Source organism: Phoca vitulina, unplaced genomic scaffold, assembly GCF_004348235.1.
Source record: "Phoca vitulina isolate PV1807 unplaced genomic scaffold, GSC_HSeal_1.0 scaffold27, whole genome shotgun sequence".
Lineage (NCBI taxonomy): Eukaryota > Metazoa > Chordata > Mammalia > Carnivora > Phocidae > Phoca > Phoca vitulina.
In genome coordinates, this window is record NW_022589730.1 from 25,702,052 (window position 1) to 25,726,918 (window position 24,867).

At 35.5% G+C, this 24,867-nt stretch overlaps 1 protein-coding gene across 6 annotated transcripts in view; it reads left to right on the forward strand.

Moving 5' to 3' along the window:
* Positions 1-24,867, forward strand: part of SMAD2 (SMAD family member 2) — an 80,502-nt gene that overhangs the window by 44,440 nt on the left and 11,195 nt on the right. For 4 of the 6 annotated variants that reach the window (XM_032422562.1, XM_032422561.1, XM_032422560.1 and 1 more), the window contains 6 exons: positions 7,882-7,971; positions 9,024-9,217; positions 10,051-10,185; positions 12,999-13,073; positions 22,322-22,375; positions 23,694-23,906. In XM_032422562.1, the coding sequence (XP_032278453.1) occupies positions 7,882-7,971; positions 9,024-9,217; positions 10,051-10,185; positions 12,999-13,073; positions 22,322-22,375; positions 23,694-23,906 (761 nt within the window). The remainder of the gene's footprint in view (positions 1-7,881; positions 7,972-9,023; positions 9,218-10,050; positions 10,186-12,998; positions 13,074-22,321; positions 22,376-23,693; positions 23,907-24,867) is intronic. The other 2 variants (XM_032422565.1, XM_032422566.1) reach the window with 2 other exon arrangements.

The following is a 24,867-nucleotide window of genomic DNA, read 5'->3' on the forward strand; positions in this document are numbered from 1 at the left end:
AGACATCTTTGGGAGCTCAGGGTCTTACGGGCAAAATAAAATGTGGTTATAGAAAATCAATGCTTAAGGAAGGAGGGGGTGATTAAAACCACCTGATTTAAATCCCCTAGATTGCTAGGTCTTAAAAATTGCCCTGGATTGGTAGGCATACCTAAAGAATTAGTAGTTAAGTCAAAAGGTGGCTAGGAAGGGGCTATTGACATAAATGCATGTGGAAGAAAATGGGTTCCAAAGGCCTATGTTAGAGAGAGAAGACATTGTGCCAGAGGAAAATGAACAGGACTCTCTCACTGGCACTTTATCGTCTCCTACGGTAATGCCCAACGTGAGCTGAAATGACGCAGAATAGGAAATAACAGTCTGTACTTCTTATGCTTAGTTACCTAAGGTTAGAAGCATATCTTTTTATAGAAATGTCAAGATGACTTGCATTTAATTCTGTGGCAGTATATTTCTTTTGTTTCATTTGTTTAATTTTGGAAAAAGGCAATATATTCACATGGTTTAAAAATCTGTATATGTATACACATATAGACATGCATGCGTACATACAAACAGAACAAACATATATTGAAAAGTCTTCTTCCCCTCCTCCACCTCAGATAACCCATTCATGGTGTGTGTGTGTGTGTGTGTGTGTGTCCTGAGGCATACACATATACGTAGATATTTCTTTTTTTTTTTAAGAGAGTAGCTTACTATACATACTGTGCTTGCTTTTTTCACTTAATACGATTTTTAGAGATTTTTCCCTATAAGTTCATAGGGAGCTTTATCATATACTAAATTATTATATGAATTTTTTTTGTTGCTGATTTTCATTCTGAGTTTTGTCTAATTGAGTTCTTTTGTTTTTTTTTTCTTGGGTTTTTTGTTAGTTTTTTTAGGTACAGTTTTCAAATGGCGAAGTACATAAATCATAAGTGCACAATAAGATGATATTTGACAAATGCGTTTACAGTGTATCAAGATAATAGAACATTTTCATCATCCAGAACATTCTTTCCTGCGCTTTCCCAATGGTTTTTGAGGCAACCACTGTTTGAATTTTTTTTTTTGCTTTCAATTTGTTTTTTTTCCCCTTCTAGAACTTCCATGTGAATGGAATCATTCAATATCTAGTCTTTTATGTTCAGCTTCTTTTAGCCAACTAAGTATTTCTGAGATAAATACATCTCACCCGTGTTGTAATTCTTCTTTTTCAAGATTGTTTTGCTATTCAGGATCCTTTGCATTTCTAATCAGCTTGTCAATTGTTATAAAAATACCTTGCTGAAATCATGATTGCAATGGATTTGGAAAAAAAATAGACCAAATATTATTAGGGAATTAGGGAAGATAGAAATCTTAAGTCATTTAATCTTTAGATATAGTGTATCTCTTTGTATACTTAGGTTTATTTAATATCTTTCAGCACAGTTTTCAGATGTTAGTGTATATAGGCCTTGTATATTTTGCTTTAAACCTTTTGTCTAAATATTTTGTTTTTTTGACACTATTGTAAATGGAATTTAAAATTTTAATTTTCAAATTGTTTATTGCTAGTATATAGAAATATAATGGATTTTTATAAGTTGCCCTTATATCCTGCAGCTTACTAAATTTACTAATGAGTTCTAGAAGTTGCTTCAGAGATTTTCTATATAAACAATTATATCATTGTCCAAAAAAAGCAGGGCTTTTGTTCCAGCTTTCTTGAGATTATTGCCAATACAACATGTAAGTTTAACATGTACAATGTGATGATTTGATATACATATACTGCAAAATGATTACCACAGTAAAGTTAGTTAACATCTCCATCCCTTCACATAACGTTTTTTGTGTGGGGAGAGAGAACTTTTTAAGATCTGTTCTCTTAACAACTTTCCAATATGTAGTACAGTATTGTTAATTATAGTCACCATGTTGTACATTAGATCCCCGGAATTTATAACTCTTATAACTGAAAGTTTGTATCCTTTGACCAGCGTATATTCATTTTTCCCACCCTCCAGCCCCTGGTAAACAACATTCTGCTCTCTGTTTCTTTGAGTTTGGCTTTTTTCAAAAAAAGAAAAGTGAAAAGTAGTTTCATTTCTTCCCTTTCCAATTTTGCTTTTCACTTTTTCTTGCCATATTGTGCTGGCTAGGACCTCCGGTACAGTGTTAATTAGAATCATATCATTGTTGCTTAAGTCATTAAAATATTTCTTCCTTCTAATGTAGTTGTTAAGCAATAAATTTCCCTTTAAGCAGTAGTTTAGATTTAGCATCCCCTCCCAAATTTCTTGTATCGTAGATTCATTATCATGGAAGGTATTTCCTAATTTATTTTGTGATTTCTTCTTTGACCCATGGGTTATTTAGAAATGTGTTGTTAATTTCCAAATATTTGGGACTTTTCTAAGAATCTTTCAGTCATTGGTTTCTAATTTCTCTTGTGGCCAAAGAACAGAATCTATAAGATGCCAAAGTTTTAAAATTAATTGACCCTTTTTTATGGCCCCAATATATGGTTCTCTTTTTCTTAATGTCCCGTGTATACTTGAAAAGGATTCTGTTTATGTCAGTTAGATCAGGTGGTTGATTGTATTGTGCAGCTCTTCTATGATAGATGGATTTTTATTTTTTGCAGTCTAATTATCCAAAGAGTTACTGAAGTTTCTGATTATTGATGTGTTCATTTCTTCCTTTAGATCTGTTAGTTTTTGTTTAATGTCTTTTGAAATGTATTTTTAGATGCATACAGGATGGTTAATATTTTCTGATGAATTGACCTTCTTAGGAAATGTCTCTTTTTACCTCTGGTAATATTCTTAGTCTTAAAGCCTTATTATTTCTGATATTATGTTTTATTAAGCTTATTGCTTGCATGAACTGTGTATTTCCATTCTTATATTTTCAGCTAATCAATGTATTCTATTTGAAGTACATCTTTTTTGTAGATATTTTACATCTTGTATTCATTCTGACAAGTCTCTGCCACTTATTGGAATGTGTGGTGTATTTATGTATAATGTTATTATTGATGTGGTGGATTTACTCTTGTTTTACTCTTTACACTTTATTCTCTGTTTTCTGCTATCATCTGATTTTTCTTCTTCCTTTTCTTTCCTTCCTTTGGGGTTAATTATTTTTTAGTGTTTCATTTTAATTTTCTCTATGCTTTTTTTGCTATGTCCCTCCTCCTTTTTTTGGGCAGGGGTTGCTTTCTCAGTGACAATATGAATCCTTAGCTTTGCAACAGTGTAGCTGTTTTTAACACATCCTTTTGTTTCTGTTGGCTGTTGTCATACAAATTGCATCCACATACTTTTAGAGTTATAATTTTTGCTATAATAGCCATCTCCTTTTTGTAGAAATTAAGAGAAAAATACTGTCTTTTACATTTATCTGCATACTTAATGCTTTCTAGTTCTCTTAATTTTTCTCAGTGACTTAAGAGTTTTCATCTATTGCTGTTTTTTACCCTGAAGAACTTTCCTTTAGCATTTCTTTGGGCATAGTCTGCTACAAATGAATTCTCAGTTTTTGTTTACCTGGACATGTTTTTGTTTTGACTTCTTATATGAAGGATATTTTTGTTGGGTATAGATTTTAGGTTGAGTTTGGTTTTTTCCCCTTTCAGCTCTTTAAAGGTGTTCCATTGTCTTTTGGCTTCTACTGTTTCTGATGAGAAATTGTTACTCATGTATTCATTCCTCTACATATGTGGATTGTTCTACTCTGGCTACTGTCAAAGTTAAAGCCAGACATTGATTAAAGGTGGTAAAAACAGACTATTCAGTAATCATGGTGGTAGAAGAGCTGAGCTCAATTTCGATTTGCATAGAGGTGACTGGGAAAATATGGGAGTGGGGCTGGGGGAATGAGTAGAGGCTTGAGCAGAGTCATGGAAGAGAAAAATTAGCAAAAAAATGGGTAAGAGGGTTGGTCAGTATCAGTGTCATTGGGCCATCTGTGTCTGCTAAATGGCGTTTCTCTCGAAGTTAGGCTTCTACCCTCCCTCTGAGGGTAATCTGGGAGACAGATCTGTCCTTTCGGATGACTGATTACATTTCAAAGGAACAGATTTCAGGTACTTGAGAAAAGACTCCTGAGCTGTAGGAGACACATAGTACATCTCAAAGAGACTGGGGAAGGATTTACAAGTGCAAGTTTTTTAAAAGGAGGTCAGGGGTCTATGGACAAGTGTTGGCAGGAACAAATGGTAAATTCTTTTGGCCGTCTTGACCTTTTCCCCAACAGGGTCTGGATCCTACCAGGGACTTGACCGTAGGCTCCTAGAAGCCAGGCTAGAGCTTAATCAAGTCTCTTAGTGCAGGGCTTTAGATGGAGTCCTTTATGCCAAGAGTTTTTGTAGTTCTCACCACTTTGAAGATTTTCTTTTCATCTTTTATTTTTAATATTTTGACAATGATGTGCCCAAGTGTGATTTTCTTTGTATTTAAACTGCTTGGTATTAACTGAGTTTCTTTAAAGTATGAGTTTAGTTTCAAACTGAAGTTGAAAATGTTTCAGCCGTCACTATTTCAAATATTTCTTCTGGTTTGTTTTTGCTTCCTCTTGGGCTGTACATTATTGAGACTGTTCATTTTGTTATTCAGTCTTTTTCATTTTGCTTCTTTTGCTTAGGTAATTTCTGTTGACTCATCTTCATATTGACTCTTCTGTCTTCCCCCAACCATCAGGTTAATTTTTTAATTTCTGATTTTATAATTTTCAGTTCTAGAATTACCATTTGATTCATTTTTATAGTTTCCATTAATCAGCTGAGATTCCCATCTGTTCATTAAGTCCATGAACATATTCACAGTAGTTACTTTAAAATCCTTGTCTGTTATTTCATTCTGGGGGTCTGTTTCTACTGGCTATTCTTTCTGTTGACTAGGGGGTAACATTTTCCTATTTCTACATATGTTTAGTAATTTGTGCTTTTTGTACTGGATAATTAGGGATGAAATATTCTAGAGACTCTAAACTCTGCTATCTTCCTCTGAAGAGTTGATTTTTGTTCTAGCAGATAGTTTTGGTCAGCCTCAAACTCCAAACTGTTTGCCTCTGATGTAAGCAACAGCTGAGATTTCAGGATTTTGTTTTTAGATTTCCAAGTGCTAGTTTTCAGCAGGCCGTATAGTCTCTCCCATATATGTAGTTGAGAGGTCAGTCAAAGATTTGGGCAGAGTTCACACTCATATTTTGATATTTTTCTCCCTGTCACTCCTTCTTACAAGATTTTTCTCCTTCTTTTTCCAGCCTCTCTGGCAGCCCCATGTCCATTCTCTGATTGTTTGTGCCAGTCAAACTGCAGTTTTCTGCTTAAGGTCTAGATGTCCTGCCAAGCTCAGACTGTGGGCTGTCCTTAGATACAAAGCCACCTAAATGCGGCTCATCCACTATAGTTCCCCCCTTACAAAGGTTGACTTCCTTTTGATTTTTGTCCTTTTGGTCTCTCTCCACTGTTTTCAAATAGTTGATTTTATTATATTTTGTTGAGAGGCTGTCATTTTTATCTGAAGGAAGATTTGCCTAATTGAGGCTGCTCTACAGGCAGGACTTCTGTTTTGTTTGTGTACTCTTGCTAATTGCATACTGTTTTTATTGAGAATTTATAACATTTTCAGAATTTGGTAGGGCCAGTCTCTGTTCTTCTTTGTTAAAGTTTTCCTGGTCATTCTTATTTATTTTGCTATGTTATATTTGGAGTAATTTTGTCTGGGATTTGTATTGAGATTGCATGAAATGCGTAACTTTGGCAGAATTGATGTCACTATGATGTCTTCCTGAATAGGAAAGTAGATGCTTTTCTCTTTGCTTACTTTGCCTTTGTGTTCTTTAATAATAATTAAAATGTTTCTTTGTGTAGTTTTGACACATTCATACTTTCATTTATTCCAGGTGCTTTGTGTATTTTGTTATAAATTTATTCTTTTAAAAAAAGACATTTTTAAATAAACAAGCAAAAATTTTACTAGCTAGAAGCGAATTTAATATTTTTAAGTAAATCTTCTAATTTGGAGAAGGATGTTACAGTAAACAGTAGGACTGAGGCTTATCCATACCCTGTGATGGAAGTTGGAAACTGGCTGAGTTGGGGGTGGGATCTAGGTCGGCCTGCCTCTAGATTGATTGCATGTTCTGAGCAAGGACTGTTTATTATTGTCTGATATATTTCAAGGCTTGATTCAAGCCCAACTTAAGCTCTTTGTGCTCTCTTTTAGATTCTGGTTCTGTGTCCGTGTCAGAATTACTTGAGTGAAATCTTCATTAAACACTCATAAGAGCAGAATAGCCTCTTGATCTAATCTTTTGTTAGTCATTTTCCTCGAATTATTTTCAAAGGTTGAAGAGTAAGCTGTATACTTTCCCTTCTGAGGTTTAAATTCAGATTCATAACACTCTAGAATGTAGTTGATTTTATTGTGATTTAAACAACTTGGTGCTCTATGTTTTCGGTAGATAATTGATAAATATCTTAAATAAAAGAACCATGTATGTTATGGGTTTTTTAGTCAATACATCTTTGGGGAAAAAAGAAAAGATTTACATTATCCTCCAGTTTCTTGACTTTTCTGACTTTTGTTGTTTGGGAAATGAAAGGTTTCTACAGCCTAAGAAGCAAGAGAATCTATAAAATACCTTAAGAGGATGCTGGGTAGTGTCTGCAAATGCATTTGTAAAAATCGTCCAGTTTGGCTGCTGTAGCCGCCAGGGCATGTCATGAAATGTGTCTGTAGCCCGGTGGCTCTGCGGTGGCCCAGCAGCCCCTTCGAGGGGTGTTGCCAGGCCACAGGAAGACAGCACTTGCCACCAGTGTCCTCTGAAATGTTGACTCAGTTAGTTCATTAGCAACGTGTACATCTGGAGTTTAATCAGTTGTTTGATTTTATTTCCAAAAATTGTTTTGAAATGGTTCTTCTTCTTCTTTGAAATTTTGATGATTTTGTAAGATGTAAGAAATGGAGTTTGAGTTTGTTTCAGAAATTACCTTCTGACTTTAATTGTAAAAAACGCAACTTTTGACCTGAGACCTGTTGAGAGGCAAAAGGTCCATTCCAGACTGCCTTTGAAGCCCTTCTTTCCTTCTCCCACAATGAGAAGTGACTGTGACATAAAGCCATGGCAGGGAAGTAGGGAGAATTTTCTCAGGGCAGCCCATGGTCTGGCATGAGATGTGGAAGAAGAAGCTTGAGGTCTTCCTGATCTGTGTCCTTCAGGTGTATTGAATTTTGAAAAACTAGATATAGGTGATTTTTCATATTCATGTCATTTTTTAAGAATTTGGTGCTTTCACATATCTTTAGTCCTCACAGCAATTTCTTAAAGCTTTTAAGGTGGTATGCTATGTTTGAATGACTTCAGAATGCACTTCCTTCTCCTATGTAGTAGTAGTAAAACTGAATAGATAAGTTTCTCAAACAAATGATGTGAAAATCTTAACTGTGGATATGTATCTAACTTAAGTGAAATTTTTCCTGTATTGAAAAGACCAGTTGACATCCATTTTTAGATAAGTTTTTTAAAAAAAAAAAAAAAAACAAGATTATAAAATGAAGCACTCTCAGTAAGGCCAAAGGCACAGGTATTAGTCTTTTGTCGTGAGTAGAGGAAATTGGAAAGGGCATTATAGGTATGATTTCATGAAGCTAGAGAGCATTGGTGTTCACATTTTTAAAACATAATCATAACTTATCTGGAGTCACATGTTCCATTTTATTGGCTTCCTTCATATGGAAAATATAGAAACTAGCACTAAAAGCCCGTGAAAAAGTGAAGTGATATATATATTTTCTGGGTGAAGGAAGTATTCTGTACATTTTCCATGTTTTACATCATGGTATTTTGAATAACCATGCTTCCATGTTCACATCAATTTTTTGTTTTTCAATTTATGCACAGCACTTGCTCTGAAATTTGGGGACTGAGTACACCAAATACGATAGATCAGTGGGATACAACAGGCCTTTACAGCTTCTCTGAACAAACCAGGTGAATATTCTGCCCTCTATGGAATCCTAGCAATCTTGGGGCGGGGGGCTGTTTTGGAAGACCTGTTATGGGTTGCTCAGTATCATTTTGCCTAGGATGTTTCCTTAATGTAAATAAGGCATGGCATTTAAAATACCTGCTTGCCGGTATTAACGATATATTAAATGTGTCAGCTGATGTTTTGATCGATGAAATTTTAGTTTTGAATCTTCTTTAAATTACTGCATCCCCTAAAAAATAGGAACTTTGATAACTATATTCTCATTTGAGTTTGAGATTAGATTTTAATCTGTTGTTGGCCTAATTTTCAAGTAGATCTATAACCAGTTTTTGCTAAATTTCTTGCTGTCATCTAAATCTCATCTTCTTTATACTAATAAATACATAGTTATTTACCAAACCCCTTATATCACAGTTAACGCTAGGCTAACTCATTTTATGTTCTCTTTTTTTTTTTTTTTAAATCACCTTACTCTCTTTTGGAGCATATTGGTATTTGTCCATTTCATCTCATTGTATTTCATCACCATCTGCATTACTGTGTGAGCTATAGAACTACACCTCGGTACTCAAAACAATCACAACTGGGTAATGAGCTACATTAGTTTGAGTAAGTTACTTTACATCATTGTTGGTATTTACCATTCTTCACACTAGTTCCTTTTTTTGATAATTCAGTCACCTACAGTATTAATGCCCTCCAAAGCATCCCTAAATAAGAGCTTGATTTACTCAAGATAGAAGTTGGCAAAAAGTTTTTCAAGTATACTGTATGATCCTTTTTTAAACATCAGTTTCTTCCCAAGTGGTTAGCCACTCATTGACATCCGAGTCATTTATGTAGCGTGTTTATGAGAAACATCTGCTAGTGCTGCTGCTTACTTTTATAGCAGCCCCATTAAATAGTGCATTTTTCTTCCTTGTACTCACTGAAACTAACTAAATGTCTGTCATTCCTTTCTTTATGCCCTTATTGTATTAATTTAGCCCGGTCGACTGTGCCTATTTTGTTTTTAAAGTTCCCACCTTTCTTTCCCCTTGCTTCTCAACAGGTCTCTGGATGGCCGTCTACAAGTGTCTCATCGAAAAGGACTGCCACACGTCATATATTGCCGATTGTGGCGCTGGCCTGACCTTCACAGTCACCATGAGCTCAAAGCAATCGAAAACTGCGAATATGCTTTTAATCTTAAAAAGGATGAAGTATGTGTAAACCCTTACCACTACCAGAGAGTTGAGACACCAGGTAGAAAAATTGGGGCTTTTTTTCCTTGTTTTAAATTTAATGCTTGACCTTAAGTATGTTAGGTACTCATAGGCAGTTGCCCCTGGGAAACTTTGGTGTAAAATTCTAATAAATTACCTAAAAATACAGTGTATTATTTGCTAATAATTAAAAGTAGTTTTTAAACGTTTTAAATAGGAAAAATAAACCCTTAGAGAGTCAGATATGTCCGTTTCTTGGGAGAGCATACTATTTGACCTCAGAGTTACATATCTAGGAAATTCTAATCCCCAGATTCCCAGTCTGCTTGGAACTAAACTGATAGACCTCTTTACCTGTCTGCTGCCTGAGCTGTGTTGAGTCGTTTTGTTCTTTGAGCATCTTTTTGAAGTACTTTAATGGTATTGATTGCATCTAAGCAGACTAGTGAAGTTCATGGCAAGACGTTTAGTTTACTTAGCTGTGTACTTGAAACTTTTAAAGAGAAGACAGCTGTGTTTTTAGAAATGGCCTAAATCTGACTTCACAGCTCTTTCTGCACCTTTTCCAGCGGGGATTTATGAATTCTTATGGTGGTAATAATATTACCAAATGACCTTGTTCGTCAAAGTACAGGATAAATTGGAAATTTAGATTCTGGACTACATGGCAAGTTAAAACCAATCAGATTTGTCAATTTCTCAGTAGCTAGTATAATGCCAAAGTGGTGAACCCTAAATTTTAAAAATTAAGCAGGCTACTTTCTTCTTTTCGTGTGTGTGTGAAGTTTTTCGACGAAGGTCTGGTCTGTCCCCCACCCCCAGTGCCCATCCCTGCTTTCTTGCTGCTGACCTGGACCCCTCTGCCTCTTCCAGTTCTGCCTCCAGTACTAGTGCCGCGGCATACTGAGATCCTGACAGAACTGCCTCCTCTGGACGATTATACCCACTCCATTCCAGAAAACACTAATTTCCCAGCGGGAATCGAGCCACAGAGTAATTACATCCCAGGTATTTTTGCCTTCCGAATCTCCTGAAAATTGGGATAGATACCAAGTTTGTTCCTCAACATTCAAGTATTTGTAAATTGTGGTTTGACTTTTTAAAGGGCTTCTGGATTTTGAATAGAAAAATCTACTTTGTGGGTTGATGATTTTGTGACACGTAGAAGCCTCGTCATACTTTAAACGCTTTTGTCTGGAGAAAAGTTTTACTTTATATTTCATTTTCTTTTGCAGTGGCTTTAATCAAAGTACTGTGAGAAGCAGAAAAGAAAAGATCTTAGTAAGTTTTGTCTTAGTTGTTGAAGCTAAGAGAGAGGCAGAATGTAAGCACAATAAGTGGTACAGGAAAAAAGTATTCCTAAAACAAGTGTCACTGAAAATCAACCCAATAATCATTTTCATAGATAGTTTGATAATGTTTGAGAGAAATGTAACATTCCCATAGGAGATAGAATTCCTAAGATGTAGCAGCACTGCTGTACTGAAAATCAGAAATCCTCTAATTTAGTTTTTTCATCTGGGCCTCAGGAACCTCTGCTGAAAAATAAATGAATTTAACCACATGGTTCTCAAATTACTATACTATACTATTACTATGGCTTTAATTACTATATTATGTGACCTAGTAATAATATTCCATGATGCAGTTTTAGTTTTCACTATTGTTTTTTAGAAGAACAACTAATATTTTCTTACTTTGTGTTTTCCTTTTTTTGTTTTTTGGGTTTTTTCCTAGCAGAAACTAAAGATATAATACTAGGATGAGGATTGAGCTATACATTGGATATTTTAGTGTCTCAATTTTGTTCTCCTTTTGTAATATTTCTCCACCCCACTCTTTTTTTTTTTTTAATATGACAGAAAATATATAAGGAACTTAGTTTCAAGTACATTTAAAAAAGATTTCGTTAATGTGTCTCATGGATATAATGCTTGTTTATTGAAGACAATTTTAAAAACATAAGAAAAAGAAGGATTTTTTAAAATAGCTAATTTTAAAGGTAGAAAGTGTTTCCTGATTGTTTTAATGTGCATTTTTTTTAACTATTATTTTATTCCAAAAGAGGGTTTAAGACTTTTTTTAGGTTGATAGGAAACAAACTTTTTGAGAAGTCAGGAGGGAAGGGTATAGAGCAGGTGGGGTATGAGGACACAGGGGGTGGGGGGCAGGACTGAAACAGGCCCTTGCTCAGGAGAAGCCTTAGCCAGAGGTGGTTATGTGTGTGGTGTGGGGGGTGCACTTTAAGTCGTTGATGTGGGAATTTGTATTATTCAGCAATACCAGGAAACCAAGGTGTCAGCACACAGTCTTGTAAGACACCTCCCCAGTAATTATTTGGAAGGATGTTAATCAAAGTGGCTAGTGGCTTTTACTTGTGGAGATGTTTGGGTTTATTTTCCTTTCTTTATTTGTTTAGATTCGGTTTATTTTATAAAGTAGAAAATCAAAAGTGGGTCACACCTATTTGCTTTTCCGGACAACGGGGCTTTACCCAGCGCCAACTGACAGTGCAGGCCAAGGGTTCATTTTTCTGTTCCACTTCAAGAGAAATTTTAGTATTTTCTCCAAAATGCTTAATAGCTTTATTATTTTACAGATAATAACGGAGAAAAGTAAAACAGGATAAAGTATTTAAAAGTTCAGTAGTTCTTCCTGTTTAGACCTTTGAGACATGGGTGGTTAAACTGACAAAACGTCCCCCTGTTTAATTTTGTTAGCTTTAACCTTTAAGATAGTACATATTGATACATATTAATCTTGTTTTTGTGTTCTTTATTGTTTGAGTCTACGAAGGTATTTTATTTTATTCCTGGAATTTCCTCAGTAACAATTTTGGGGTACTGACACTGAATGAAGAGTTCTCTACTAAGGTTCAGATTTGCGCTTAGCTTATTGAAGGGAGAGTGTGAAGGGTTCAGCACATGAGCCCTTTCACCCACATGTCTCCCTCTCCCTTTTGGTAATTACATTATCTTGAACTGCTTCAAACTGCCCAGCCATGAAAATGCTAAACTGTTGATAATCACTTATTTTTCTTCCTTGAAATTCTAACTGGTAAAATTATATACATGTATTTATTTTACATGAAGCTTATTCAGCTGTTCAGATGCCTCTTGAATATAAACATTTTGTTCATTAAGCATGTTGGAAATGACACATTAGAGTATTTTTTTCAGGGAGTATTTTGCCTCAGGTTTGTGCAGTAGTCTGTGTTTGAATTTAAATTTCTCCTTCAAACACTCAGGATTTACTGGTTAGAAATCCCTGGAGAAATGTACTTTTTAGGTGGAATTCAAACTAGACCTGTCCTGAAACATATTACCATATTTTGCCCCATAGAACCTAAGGTAAGCCCGTATTACTTTGTAATCCGAAATCTCATGTGCGTTGTGTGTTCTTTAATCATCTCCTAGATGTACCCATCCATGATGGCCATTAGTTTAAAAAAAGAAAAAAGTAGGTACTAATGTCTTTGAAGCATACTGATTCAGAACTGAGGCATCTTGGAAGTTCTATTTTTGGCTCTTGCCCCAGAAAATATACATATGGGAATGAGCCAGATATGTAAATAATAGCTAAGAAAATATGCCTAGAGAGCTTGATTATATTATAAGTAGGCTTTAAGGATTCACCTGTAAGATTTGGATCAGAACCTGGATCATAAGTCCTCAGTACCAAATATTATCTTTTATAATAATGTTATATAATACTCATATTTATTATTCAGAGTGATTCTTTGGTTATCTTTGGTAGCTAGGAGAAAAGTGGTGAGATTCATTCAGTTGCACCTGTGCTTGATTTGTTCTAAACTTTTGTAGAAACGCCACCTCCTGGATATATCAGTGAGGATGGAGAAACAAGCGATCAACAGTTGAACCAAAGTATGGATACAGGTAAAACTTAACTTTTCAAAATTCCTCAGTAATGACATAGACATTTTTGCCCTCTTTAAAACCCCACAAGTGTTATTTGTGAGTCTTCAGTGTGGAGAAGTTGGGACATATATCATAAAAAGAACCTTCTATATTGACGTAATTATATTTGAACCATCCAAAGGAGGGCCCTGTTGTCAATGAAAAAGTTACACATGCTACTCTGCAGAATAATTGTTATAATTTCCTCTCATTAGATTAAATGAGTTTGAGAGCACTCCAGTAGTTTTCTGTTTAAGTATTGTGTGCTTCTGTTCAAAGTTTTAGTTACCCGATGAATAAATGTCTTTGTGATGAAAAACCATAATGAGCCCAATAACAGATTTTCTGAGAAATTTGGAGGTGGGGGATAAGGGTCAGATTTTCAGTGCTCCTTTAACTTGATAGTGAGTTCTGAATGATAGTAGATTGTTTTCACAAAATACCTTGTACCTGACCTAATTCAATTAATTTCTAACTTTTAGCTATCCACTGCAGACACAGTGGAGAAAAAGTTTTAGCATGGAATAAATATTACACATGTCAAAGCTTTAAAACAGTTATTATCTAATAAAATGTATAATCCACCAGAACTAATTGGGTTACCAGTGAAGTAGCTGTGGTATCACTGTCATTGTCTGGTTTGCTCTGTTCCACACTGTCTGTAATCTTAAGGATTGGATACTTTAATATCACAGCCTGTCAAATTACACTATCAGTTTTTCTACACAGTTTATACTAAAGCATTCTGTAGTTATGATCTAAGTTATTTTTAAATGAATTAATATTGGCGGGGGGGGGCCTGGGGACTGGCTTTTACAATAATTCTGTTGTTTAAATCTTTCCGTTATTAGACTCCCAGATTAAGAAGCTTCTGCTGTAGCTAATCATACTTGTAACTGTTCAGAGTAGTAAATAACCAATAAATGTAGATATTCTAATGATGACTGGAAATCAAACATGTACATCTTAATGCAGATGTCTTATTGCAAATGATATTTGGCTTTCTAAATATATCTTCCTAATACACCCGTATATGCCAAAGATCGGTATTCCTGAACCAACCATGTTCCTTTTTTGATGGACCACTGCCACTGTGACATTTAAAAGTGAATGCCAAGAAAAGATGCTCGACATCATTAGCCATCAGGGAAATGCAAATCAAAACCACAGTGCCCACTTCACTTGGGTACTTGGGCACTTCACACCCACTACAATGGCTGTGATCAGAAAAGGACAGTGGAAGCGTTGGTGAGGATGTGGACAAGTTGGAGTCTTCATGTGTTGCTGTTGGGAATGCAAAATGGTTGGGTTGCTTTGGAAAAGTTTGTTGTTCCTTAAAAAAGTTAAATATAGAAAAACAGTATGACCCAGCAGTTTCACTCCTAGGTATATACCCAAGAAAATTGAAAAGACCTCCACACTAAACTTGTACACAAATGTTCACTTAGGTATTACCCATACTAGTCCAAAAGTGGAAGTGACACAACTGTGCATCAGATGATCACTGGACAAATTAAATGAGGTATATTTGTATGTCAAAATATTATTCAACTATATAAAAAAAGCGATGTACTGATACGTGGTACAACATAGATGAACCTCAAAAGCATTATATTAAGTGAAAGAAGCCAGACGTGGAAGGCCACAAGGATTCCAGTTAGTGCACAAATCCCTACTTGATCATAGAGCTGACACAGGGGAGGAGCAATAAGGTGGAGATAATCAGTGGTTATGATAAAGGGTCAAATTTGAGAAGGGGAGAATAAGTGGACTCAACTAAAATGGATTCAGTGTTTGGGGGCTTGCTTTGAACCTAATCTAATATTTCTAATTCTGTTACTTTTTCAAAATGATACATATAAATTATTTCTTACAGTGATAATGTGCATATTTGATTCATGAGATGCTAAAAGTTGGTTTAACTACCAGTCTTCTACCTGCTGTCCATTCCTCTCTCGGTGCCATGGCAAGAAAGTTCTAACTGATGTAGGACCCCAATTTAGAACAAAATGGAACTCTCTTTAAACTCTGGTTTTTTAGAATTGTGGGGATTTTCTAGATACTTCATGGATTTCTAACTGAATTCTCTTACAGTCCAAAATATACTATGCATGATGTGAGTCTTTGGAAATTTGCTAAAAATTATTTTATGCCACAATATGTCTTATTTGTGTTGGGAAGAGTTCCATGTGTAATTGAAAAGAATGTCTGTTCTGCACTTGCTGAGTTCTCTACATCACTTAAGGCATGTTTGATGGTGGTGTTTAGATCTTCCTAATCCTCTCATTTTTTTCTACTTGTACTCAGTAATGGAGAGCAGCGTTAATGTCTCCAGCTCTGATTCTGGTCCTGTCAGTGTTTGCTTCATGTATTTTGAATCTCTGTCTTTAACCGGCACACATTTAGAATGATTATGTCCTTCTGATTAATTGACCCTTGTTGTAAAATGTATCTCCTGTCTGTATCTTTATATGTAAAATGTGTTCTTTCTGGATAGCATTGCATGTCCTTATCAATCTCTTTTAATTGGAATATTTAGTCTGTTTTTATGTAGTGTCTTTACTGATGTCATTGAGTTTGGGTTACCATTTTACTGTTTCTTTTCTATTTGTCCCATCTGGTTTTTGTTCCTCTGTTCTTAATTTTCCTGAATTCTTTCAGATTAATCAAATATATTTATGTTTGAATCCATTCTATTTACTCTCTTGACTTTTTAACAGTACCACTTAGTAGTGTTCTCTCAGTGAGTGTTCTCATGATTACAACGTATATCCCAATTTCATCATCGACTGCTTAGGTTGTTAAGTTGTAATATTTTTACAACCTCATGCGCAGTGTAAGAATTTGATAACACTAATTCCATCCACCTGCCTGTTTGTGCTGCCCTTGTCATTTGTCTTACTTATCTGTGTATATAAACCCCAGAGTATCTTATTTTTGCTTTAGACTTTGAGGTTTGGTTTTTTTTTTTTAATTTTTAAAGGATTAAAAAGTAACTTTTTGTATTGACCTGCATATTTACCATTTCTGCCCTTTCTTCCATTCCCCTAGATGTGTGTCCAGTTGTTTTGGCCCTACTTGTTGAAGAGACGTTCCTTTCTCCATTGATTTACCTTGGCTCCATTGTCTATATTTGGGTCTAGCTTTTTGTCTGCTGTTAAGCCAATTCAGTGAATTCATGTCAGATTATCTATTTTTTAATTTTACAATTTCCATTTTAAAATCTTTATCTGGTAATTCCAGTACCTGCTTCATATGTAGTCTGCTTCTGTTGACTTTTATCTTTTCATTAAGGGTCAGTTTTTCCTACTACTTTGCACGTCTCATGTTTGTTTTTTTAATTGCATGCTGGGTATTACGTCTAAAATAATACTAGAGAGTAATATAGATAATACTCTCCCCTGGAAAGCCTTCCCCTTTTAATCTGATATCTTCCACATGATTAGGAGTTGAGTTGGATGGGTGATGATTTGATGTTTTAATTAATGTTAGATCACCACAGGCCTGAAGGTAGGGGTAGCCTCCTACCTCAGCAGGTTTTTAGATACGGGTATGGCAAGACTGCAGGATCTCTCACTGCTTTCCAGCCTTTCCCCAAACTTCCTGTGCTACCCTGTACTCCGCTAGAATTGGCTAACTCAGGTTAGAATTGGCTGATGAAGAGGAGGACTATGCCCATGCTTGGGCTTCTCAGATTCCATTTGCCTGTGCTTGGCCATTAGAATATTAGTTGGTTTTTCCTTTGACAAGCCCAGTCCTGTGTGTCTGTGTCCAGACTTGGCAGGCGCTCTCAGTGATGAAGATGGTCCCCACTCTCTGCTTCCATAGGAAGACTTCATCCCCCTCTGCAAACTAGCTCACTTCGACTTAAATAGGTGTACAGCTTTTTGGTAACTCTAAAGAAAAATAAAATTGTTTTAGTGTTTCCAGTATTTTCTTATGGTTATTTTGGGAGCCAGGGTTTTTCTCAGTCTTCTACGTTCTAATTATAAGGGGAACCCTGTAGAAGTTATTAATAAAAGCAAAAGAAAAGTACCTTTATTCTTATAAACAGAATTCATGCTCATTGAAAATTTGAAAATGTGTAACACGTAATAAACATGAGGAAAATGTATATTTTTTGAGCTGGAATTGACATCTTACATGTAATGTCTTTTTTCCTTTTTTATTTTTTTGCTTTATCTAATATTTCTACCATTCTATGTCAAATAAAAGAGAGTATTTTACAGATGAAATTATGCTGCAACATTTTGAATTCTATACCAAGTGGATGTTTATTATAAAAAATTAAAGTTAGGTAAAACAAAAAAATATAAGCATTCCATGTAATTTCCTTCATCTAGTAATAATTATACTCTTAATTTTAAAAGGGTCAGTGTTTATAAAAACTAAAAATAAAAACACAACACTGCAGTGGACATCATAAAAAAAGAGCTAAAAAGTGACAGAAATTTGCACCTAGGATGTGAGATTCTGGACACCCTATTCCTGACTACTGCAGTAGACTTCTCTGGCTGGTTTCTGGATGCTTTTGAGATACATTGCTGAGGTGTAGGACTTGCTTGGTGATTAGGTAGGGCAAGGTTGAAGGAGTACCCCAGCATGATTCCCAGTTTTCTGAAAGGTCTGTGAAAGCGATGGGTCTCTACTCAGTAAATTAGGTTTTTTAAAGCTTGCTTTTTAAGCCTTTTTGGTCTAAGAGCAAAATAGTAGATAATTTCAGTTCTTTAGGATTTTCTCTGTAATAGGAAAGCAAAGGAATGAATTTAAGACCTGTAAGTCCTTTTGTATGTGCCTTTTGAAAGAATAATTCTCTTTTTATTGTTTCACTTGTGTGCTATTAATTTATGGTTGGCTAATTTACTCAAACTTAATATATTTTTAGCCATTAATTTTGCTTAGGAAATTCATACTAATTTTAAAATTCCTCAAAAAAATTATAAAATTGAATGCTAAACATGTAATTCATCTCATACTAAATGAATTCCATTTGGAGCAAACACTTAAATGTAAAAAATGAAACCCTATAATTTTTAGTACATGACAATGAGGAATTTTTAAAATAAACTAAGCAAGAAATATGTAAAATATAAAACCATCAGAGAAAATATTGACAAATTTGAATAAATAAAATTTAAAATGTTACCCCAACACACCTCTTGGAGTGGCCAGAATCCAAACACTGGCAATGCCAAATGCTTGTGAGGACGTGGAGCAACAGGAACTCTCATTCATTGCTGGTGGGGATGCAAAATGGTACAGTTCCTCTGGAAGACACATTGGCAGCTTCTTACAAAACTAAACATACTCTTACCGTATGATCCAGCAGTCACGCTCATAGTGTTTACCCAAATGAGTTGAAGATGTATGGACACACAGAAGCATGCACATGGATGTGTATAGCAGCTTTATTCATAATTGCCAAAACTTGGAAGCACTCTATAGGTGAGTGGATAAATAAACAGTGGTACTTCCAGAGAATGGAATATTATTCAGCATTAGAAAGAAATGAGCTACCAGGTAATGAAAAGACATGGAGGAACCTTAAATGCATATTGCAAGGGAAAGAAGGTAGTCTGTAAAGGCTACATGCTTTATGATTCCAACTATATGACATTCTGGAAAAGGGAAAACTATAGACACAATAAAAAGATCTGTGATACCCAGGGGTCAGAGGGGAGGAAGAGATAAATAGGGAGAGCACAGGGGATTTTTAGGGTAGTGAAGCTATTTTGTATAATACTACATGGTGAATAGGTATTATTATATGTTTGTCAAAACCCATAGAATGTACAACACTAAGAATGAACCCTCATGTAAACTCTGGGCTTTGGGTGATAACGATGTGTCCATGTCAGTTCTTTTATAACAACAAATGAACCGTTGTGGTGCTAGGTACTCATTGCAGGGGAGATTATACATGTATGTGTACATGGCTATATGAGAGTTCTTGGTAATTTTCGCTCACTTTTGCTGTGAACCTAAAACTGCTCTAAAAAGTAATGTTTGATTTAAAAATTTAATGTCACCTTGAAAGCTATATCAAAAGAAACCAAAAACTTGGGGAAATACTTGCAAACGAATGACCAGTCTAATTGATTTCAAAATTTAAAACCACTTACAAATTAAGAAGAAAAATAATAAATAATAGAAAAATGGACAAAAACTATATGAATGTACTATTTACAACAAAAATAAAAATTAAAAAATACAGAGTAGTCTCTTTCACCCTATCAATCAAATAGGCAAATGTCAGAAGGTAGTGACCCGGTGTGAAGAAACACTAGCTCATAAATTGTTGGTGGGACTAAACATTCTGGGGAGGTACTTTGGCAGTTATAAAAATTTAATACACATTCCTTTTGGCCTAAAGTTTCCTCATTGAAAAATGTATCCTGGGATGCCTGGGTGGCTCAGTCAGTTAAGCATCTGCCTTTGGCTCATCAGGGTCCTGGGATCAAGTCCTGTGTTGGGCTCCTTGCTCAGTGGGGAACCTGCTTCTCTCTCTTCCTGCCGCTTCCCCTGCTTGTACAAGCTCTCCCTCTCTCTCTGACAAAGAAATTTAAAAAATCTTTAAAAAAGAAAAAAGAAAAATGTATTCTACAACTATATGCAAATTTGTATACAAAAATACACAAGGATTCCTCTAGATGTTTTAGCTGCCAATACTGCTAGTAACCACTGCCTAAATACTAGGGTATTTATTGCTTCTCATAACCAGAAGTTGCAGACTTCAGTAGCAGCATGAATATATGAGTAACTAATAGGTTAATTATCAATTAATTTGCCTCTTTGTAAAAAAAGTTTCTAATGAATTGTTTAACTTTTTAAAATTTTATGTATGATTATAATGAACCATTCTTCTAAATCTGTAATTCTAACTGGTCACTTCTGATAAGTGATAAGTATTTAGTAGAGGAATCAATAGTTAAGAGATGTGAATAATTGGGCAGTTTCCTCCATTTCTCACAGTAGCTTTGTTTATTTTATATCAGCTTCAGGAAATGGTGAGTTTTAGTTCATTGTTCTAAATATATTTTGACCTTTCTTAGTTGGACCTGTTGTGACTTGCCAACAGATTTTTCAAACTGAAGAACAAAAAAAGAACTTAATTTTCTTATGGAAGATTGTTCTGATTATCACCTGTTCTGTAGTTTTGATTCATCTGTTTAACCGGGGGTTGCCATTCCACCTGTGTCACCTGCTATTTTATGTCGTGGTTGTTGTGGTGTGGGGGTAGCAGTGGGGGTCTGACCTGTCTTAGTCTACAGCCACACCATTGCTGTGATATTTGAAGTATGCATGCTTTTTTACATAACTTTCTGAAGATATGTAGAAAAAATGATCAGAAAACAATGTATTCTGTAATTACATTAATTAACAACATTTGCTACAAATGTGTTTTAAAATTTAATTACATGGAATTGAGTGAAGTAGTCTCTGAATAATTCTATTTTTTCTCTGTGTTTGTTCTTTTTTCTTATTTTATGTATTTCTGCCCCCTCCCCTTATTTTCTTGATTAGGTTTAACCTGTTTACCCAAAACTGGAAGAAATGGATAATTTTCTAAGAAATATAATTTACCAAAACTGACTCCAGAAAATATCTTAACAGTGAACTTTCATAGAAGAAGTAGAGCAATGTCCTAGGGTAAACCCTAGAAGATTATTCACTGCAAACAATTTTGCACAGGAATTGACCAAACTATTAAAAAATGTTTTATTACAGTGCCAAACTGTTACAGAACATAAAAAAGACATAAAGCTTCTAGACTGTCTTCTTGAGGCAGTGTAACATTGCACTTACAGTGTAAATCTGTAGACCAGTATTTTTGAGATTTTTTTTTTTAAGATTTTATTTATTTATTTGAGAAGAGAGAACATGAGCAGGGGGAGGGGCAGAGGGAGAAGCAGACTCCCTCCTGAGCAGGGAGCCCGATGCGGGTCTTGATCGCAGGACCCCGGGATCATGACCTGAGCCAAAGGCCGATGCTTAACCCACTGAGCTGTCCAAGCACCCCTGTTTGAGATTATTGATGCAAAAATGCTGAATAAGGAATTTTATCTCTCATCCCCAAATCCACGTCATACTTAATGGGGAAACACTAGAAGTATCTCCTTAAAGTTAAGAGTAAGTCAAGAATATCCAGCTGTCATGACCGTTTTATCAAAGTGTGACACCCCAAAATGATTGATAAAGTACATGAAAGGTTTTTTTAATTCTGCTTAATCAAAATTACAAAGAGTCGTAAGAGAGATGACCAAATATTTACAACACATAACATAAAAGGACCAATAGCCCCAGTACATAAAGAGCCTTCTAGAAATCAGTGAGAAAAGTGATCCACATCACTATAGAAACGTGAGCCAAGAGACTATTCACACAAAGGAACTGCAATATAAAGAAGTATAAGTCTGCTTGCTCCGTGTCATTTATAAGTGAAATACAAATTAAAACTATACTTGTGAAACCATGTTTTCACCGATCAGTGCTAACACATGAGCTAACACCATTCATCCTGGTAACACCAGTTGCTACTGGGACTGTAAACTGGTACAACCCCTATAGATGACAGTTTGGGCAAAATCTACCAAAATCACGGTTGTATAGCCCTTGGACCTGGCGGTTTCTCTGTTAAGAGAATGATAGGATTGAAAGTATGCAAAATGTACAAGATCAGTCATTGCAATCTTGGTTCATAAAGCAGAAGATTGAAAATAGTCTGAGTATCTATCAATATAGGATCATAATACACCATAATTTAAGCTTATGTGGCTAATATAGAGAGAGAGAGAGAAATAAGGACACATCAGCATTCCTGAATCAGTAAGTAGAATAAAAGCAAAGTTCAGAACGGTTACTATTTGTATATAAAAAGCAAGGTGGGGGAGTACAGAAAAATAAATTTGCTTGTGAGGTTCATAGAATATTTCTGGAAGAGTACACAAAGAACTGGCAACACTGGATGCCTTTGGGAAGGGGAACTGGGTGGCTAGAAGCCGGGACTGTTTATATTCTTTTGTACCTTGTATATACTGAAACCTTCAAAATTAAATTCCCATATAGCACTTGTGTATTTTGAATTCTTAGGATGTAACTTATCTGTATTATTTGTGATCATTAATTACAACCAGATGTATCCTCATTTTATTCATTTATTTACTATTTGGTCAGAAGTTCTGGAAATACTTGCACATCTATTATAAGATTGAATTCTTTTGTTTCAGGATCTCCAGCAGAACTATCTCCTACTACTCTTTCCCCCGTTAATCATAGTTTGGGTAAGTTGCAAATTCTTTCCCCCCACCGGTTTACACTATGTGAGTAAATTATATGTCTTCTCTGATAATTACTTTTCATATATATGAGAAGCGGATCCCAATGAATAATCAAATGATTGTTCAAATTTGTGCTTTTTAAAAATGGTAATTTGCCTTAATACTATTAAAACTGTTTTCTCCTGGCATAGATGAGCATACAGACCTAATCTTTCTATTTGTGGAAATCATATTCTTCATGGAAAGTGTTATGACCTATTATGGCTAGATTTATATGGGTATGTTTATTTTAGGATGTATTTTGTAATAGCAATTATTAATATGAAGTGTATATATATGTGTATATGTATGTATATACATACACGTGTATGGGGGATGGGAGAGGTGTGTGTGTGTGTGTGTGTGTGTGTGTGTGTGTGTGTGTACGTTGTGTAGTTAATTCTTGGCCTTCAGTTTACCTCAGTATTTCACAATGTCTCTTCAGTTTCTACACACATTAGGAAAAATTTTCATATTTTTCATGATATTCCTTATGTCTTTTTTTAAAAGATTTTATTTATTTATTGGAGAGAGAGAGAGCACAAGAGGGGCAGAGGGAGAAGCAGACTCCCAGCTGAGAAGGCAGACGTTTAACTGACTGAGCCACCCAGGCACCCCTCCTTGTGTCTTTTAATCAAAATTATAGAAGTTAAATTCATGTGGCCCTAGTTTTCCCATTAAATATGTAAATTCTTTTGATTCTGTATTGTTTTCACTTGCATGCTTTTTGTGTTTTATTACTTTCTGTTCCTTGTGTATGCGTGGGTTTTCTATTTTGGTAACTAGGGTAACTCACGGAGAATCTCCTGTTAAAATAGACAGTGTCAAAAATATGTCGTATTTTGTATCCTATTATTATGATAGAATTTTTCTTCTATCTTTTGGCTTTTAAGTCCAGTCCTTGCTCCAGCTTTCTTCCACTTCATCCTACCCCAAAATTAGTTTTATTATGCAAGTTGACGTACTTTGCCTGCGATGGTTTTATATTTGAACATGAACTTGGATAAAACTACTAGTAGAACATGAGCCACCGTAAAGTCTAAAGAAGATGTTTGAAGATTAGATGACTGTATGCGATGGGGGAAATCTGAAACATTGGAAATCTGGTATGATCTAATGGAGACCGGAGTTTGTGGTGTAGATGTTAAGTGCGCTTCCTGAGCAGTAGCCAGGGGAGTCTGGGGTAGAGCACGTACAGATAGCTGGTGATACTCAGTCTCTTCTTGGCTTGAACTGTTCACACAACATTTCTTGCTTTTATGGGTTTGGTTTTTTTCCCCAGATTTGCAGCCAGTTACTTACTCAGAACCTGCATTTTGGTGTTCAATAGCCTATTATGAATTAAACCAGAGGGTCGGCGAGACCTTCCACGCGTCACAGCCCTCACTCACTGTAGACGGTTTCACAGATCCATCCAATTCAGAGAGGTTCTGCCTGGGGTTGCTCTCCAACGTCAACCGAAATGCGACTGTAGAAATGACAAGAAGACACATAGGTATGTGTTTTTCCCTTGTGTGAAGAACCGATGCCGCATACTCATAGTGGGAGCACCGTGTGGTTTACCGCATCAAGGGCTTGTGTGCGGTCGCCTGCCTCTGTCGTCCGTGCACGGCTCCGCTGCTTTCACAGAGCCCACTCTGGCCGCCGGCTTCTCTGTATTTGGCACCCTTGATACTGGGAGGTCCGTCAGTTAAAAAAAAGGTGTTAAAATTACTTTGCTGAGTCTCTACCAGTCGTAGGATTGTCGTGTTCAGATTTCAGAATAATGATTTTAACAAATCATGACTTTTTTTTCAGTTTGTTGACATCTCCTAGTATTTCTCCCTCCCGTGAGTTCATATATTAAGTAATTAAATCCGCTCACCATTAATCTGAAGCAAGAGATTTTAAACAAGAACTGCTATTTAATACATAGTCGAAAAAATAAATCAGGGGATCTCAAAAGGTAGTAGTCCCAATATCCTTTTAGCACGTTTGTGAGGTCAAAACTATTTTCATAATGCTACTAAGATCCTATTAGCCTTTTTCACTCTCATTCACTCGTGAATGTACAGTGAAATATTCCAGAAGCTACAAGACGTGATTTTGCAAGCGACTACATGTAGGATCTGCCGGGAATCCAACTCTCTTCTGTTAAGCCAGGCATTAGAGAGAGTTGCAAAAATGTAAAGCATTGCTATTCTCACTAGTTTTGGGGGGGAGGGGAAATTGTTATTTTTCATAACCATGTTATTTATGTGAATATGTAATAGGTTTATTATTTAGATTTCTAAATGAATTAATACATTTTTTTTGAATCTCAGTTTTAATATCGAGTGTGGTAAGTTTCCATAGATGCAATCCACATAAACAGCGACTCTTTGGGGTCTCCAGTATTTTTTTGGCAGTGAGGTAAAAAAAAGTTTGAGTGCCACTAATATAACTGAACATAGTTCTCATTACCTTAAAGGAACCTC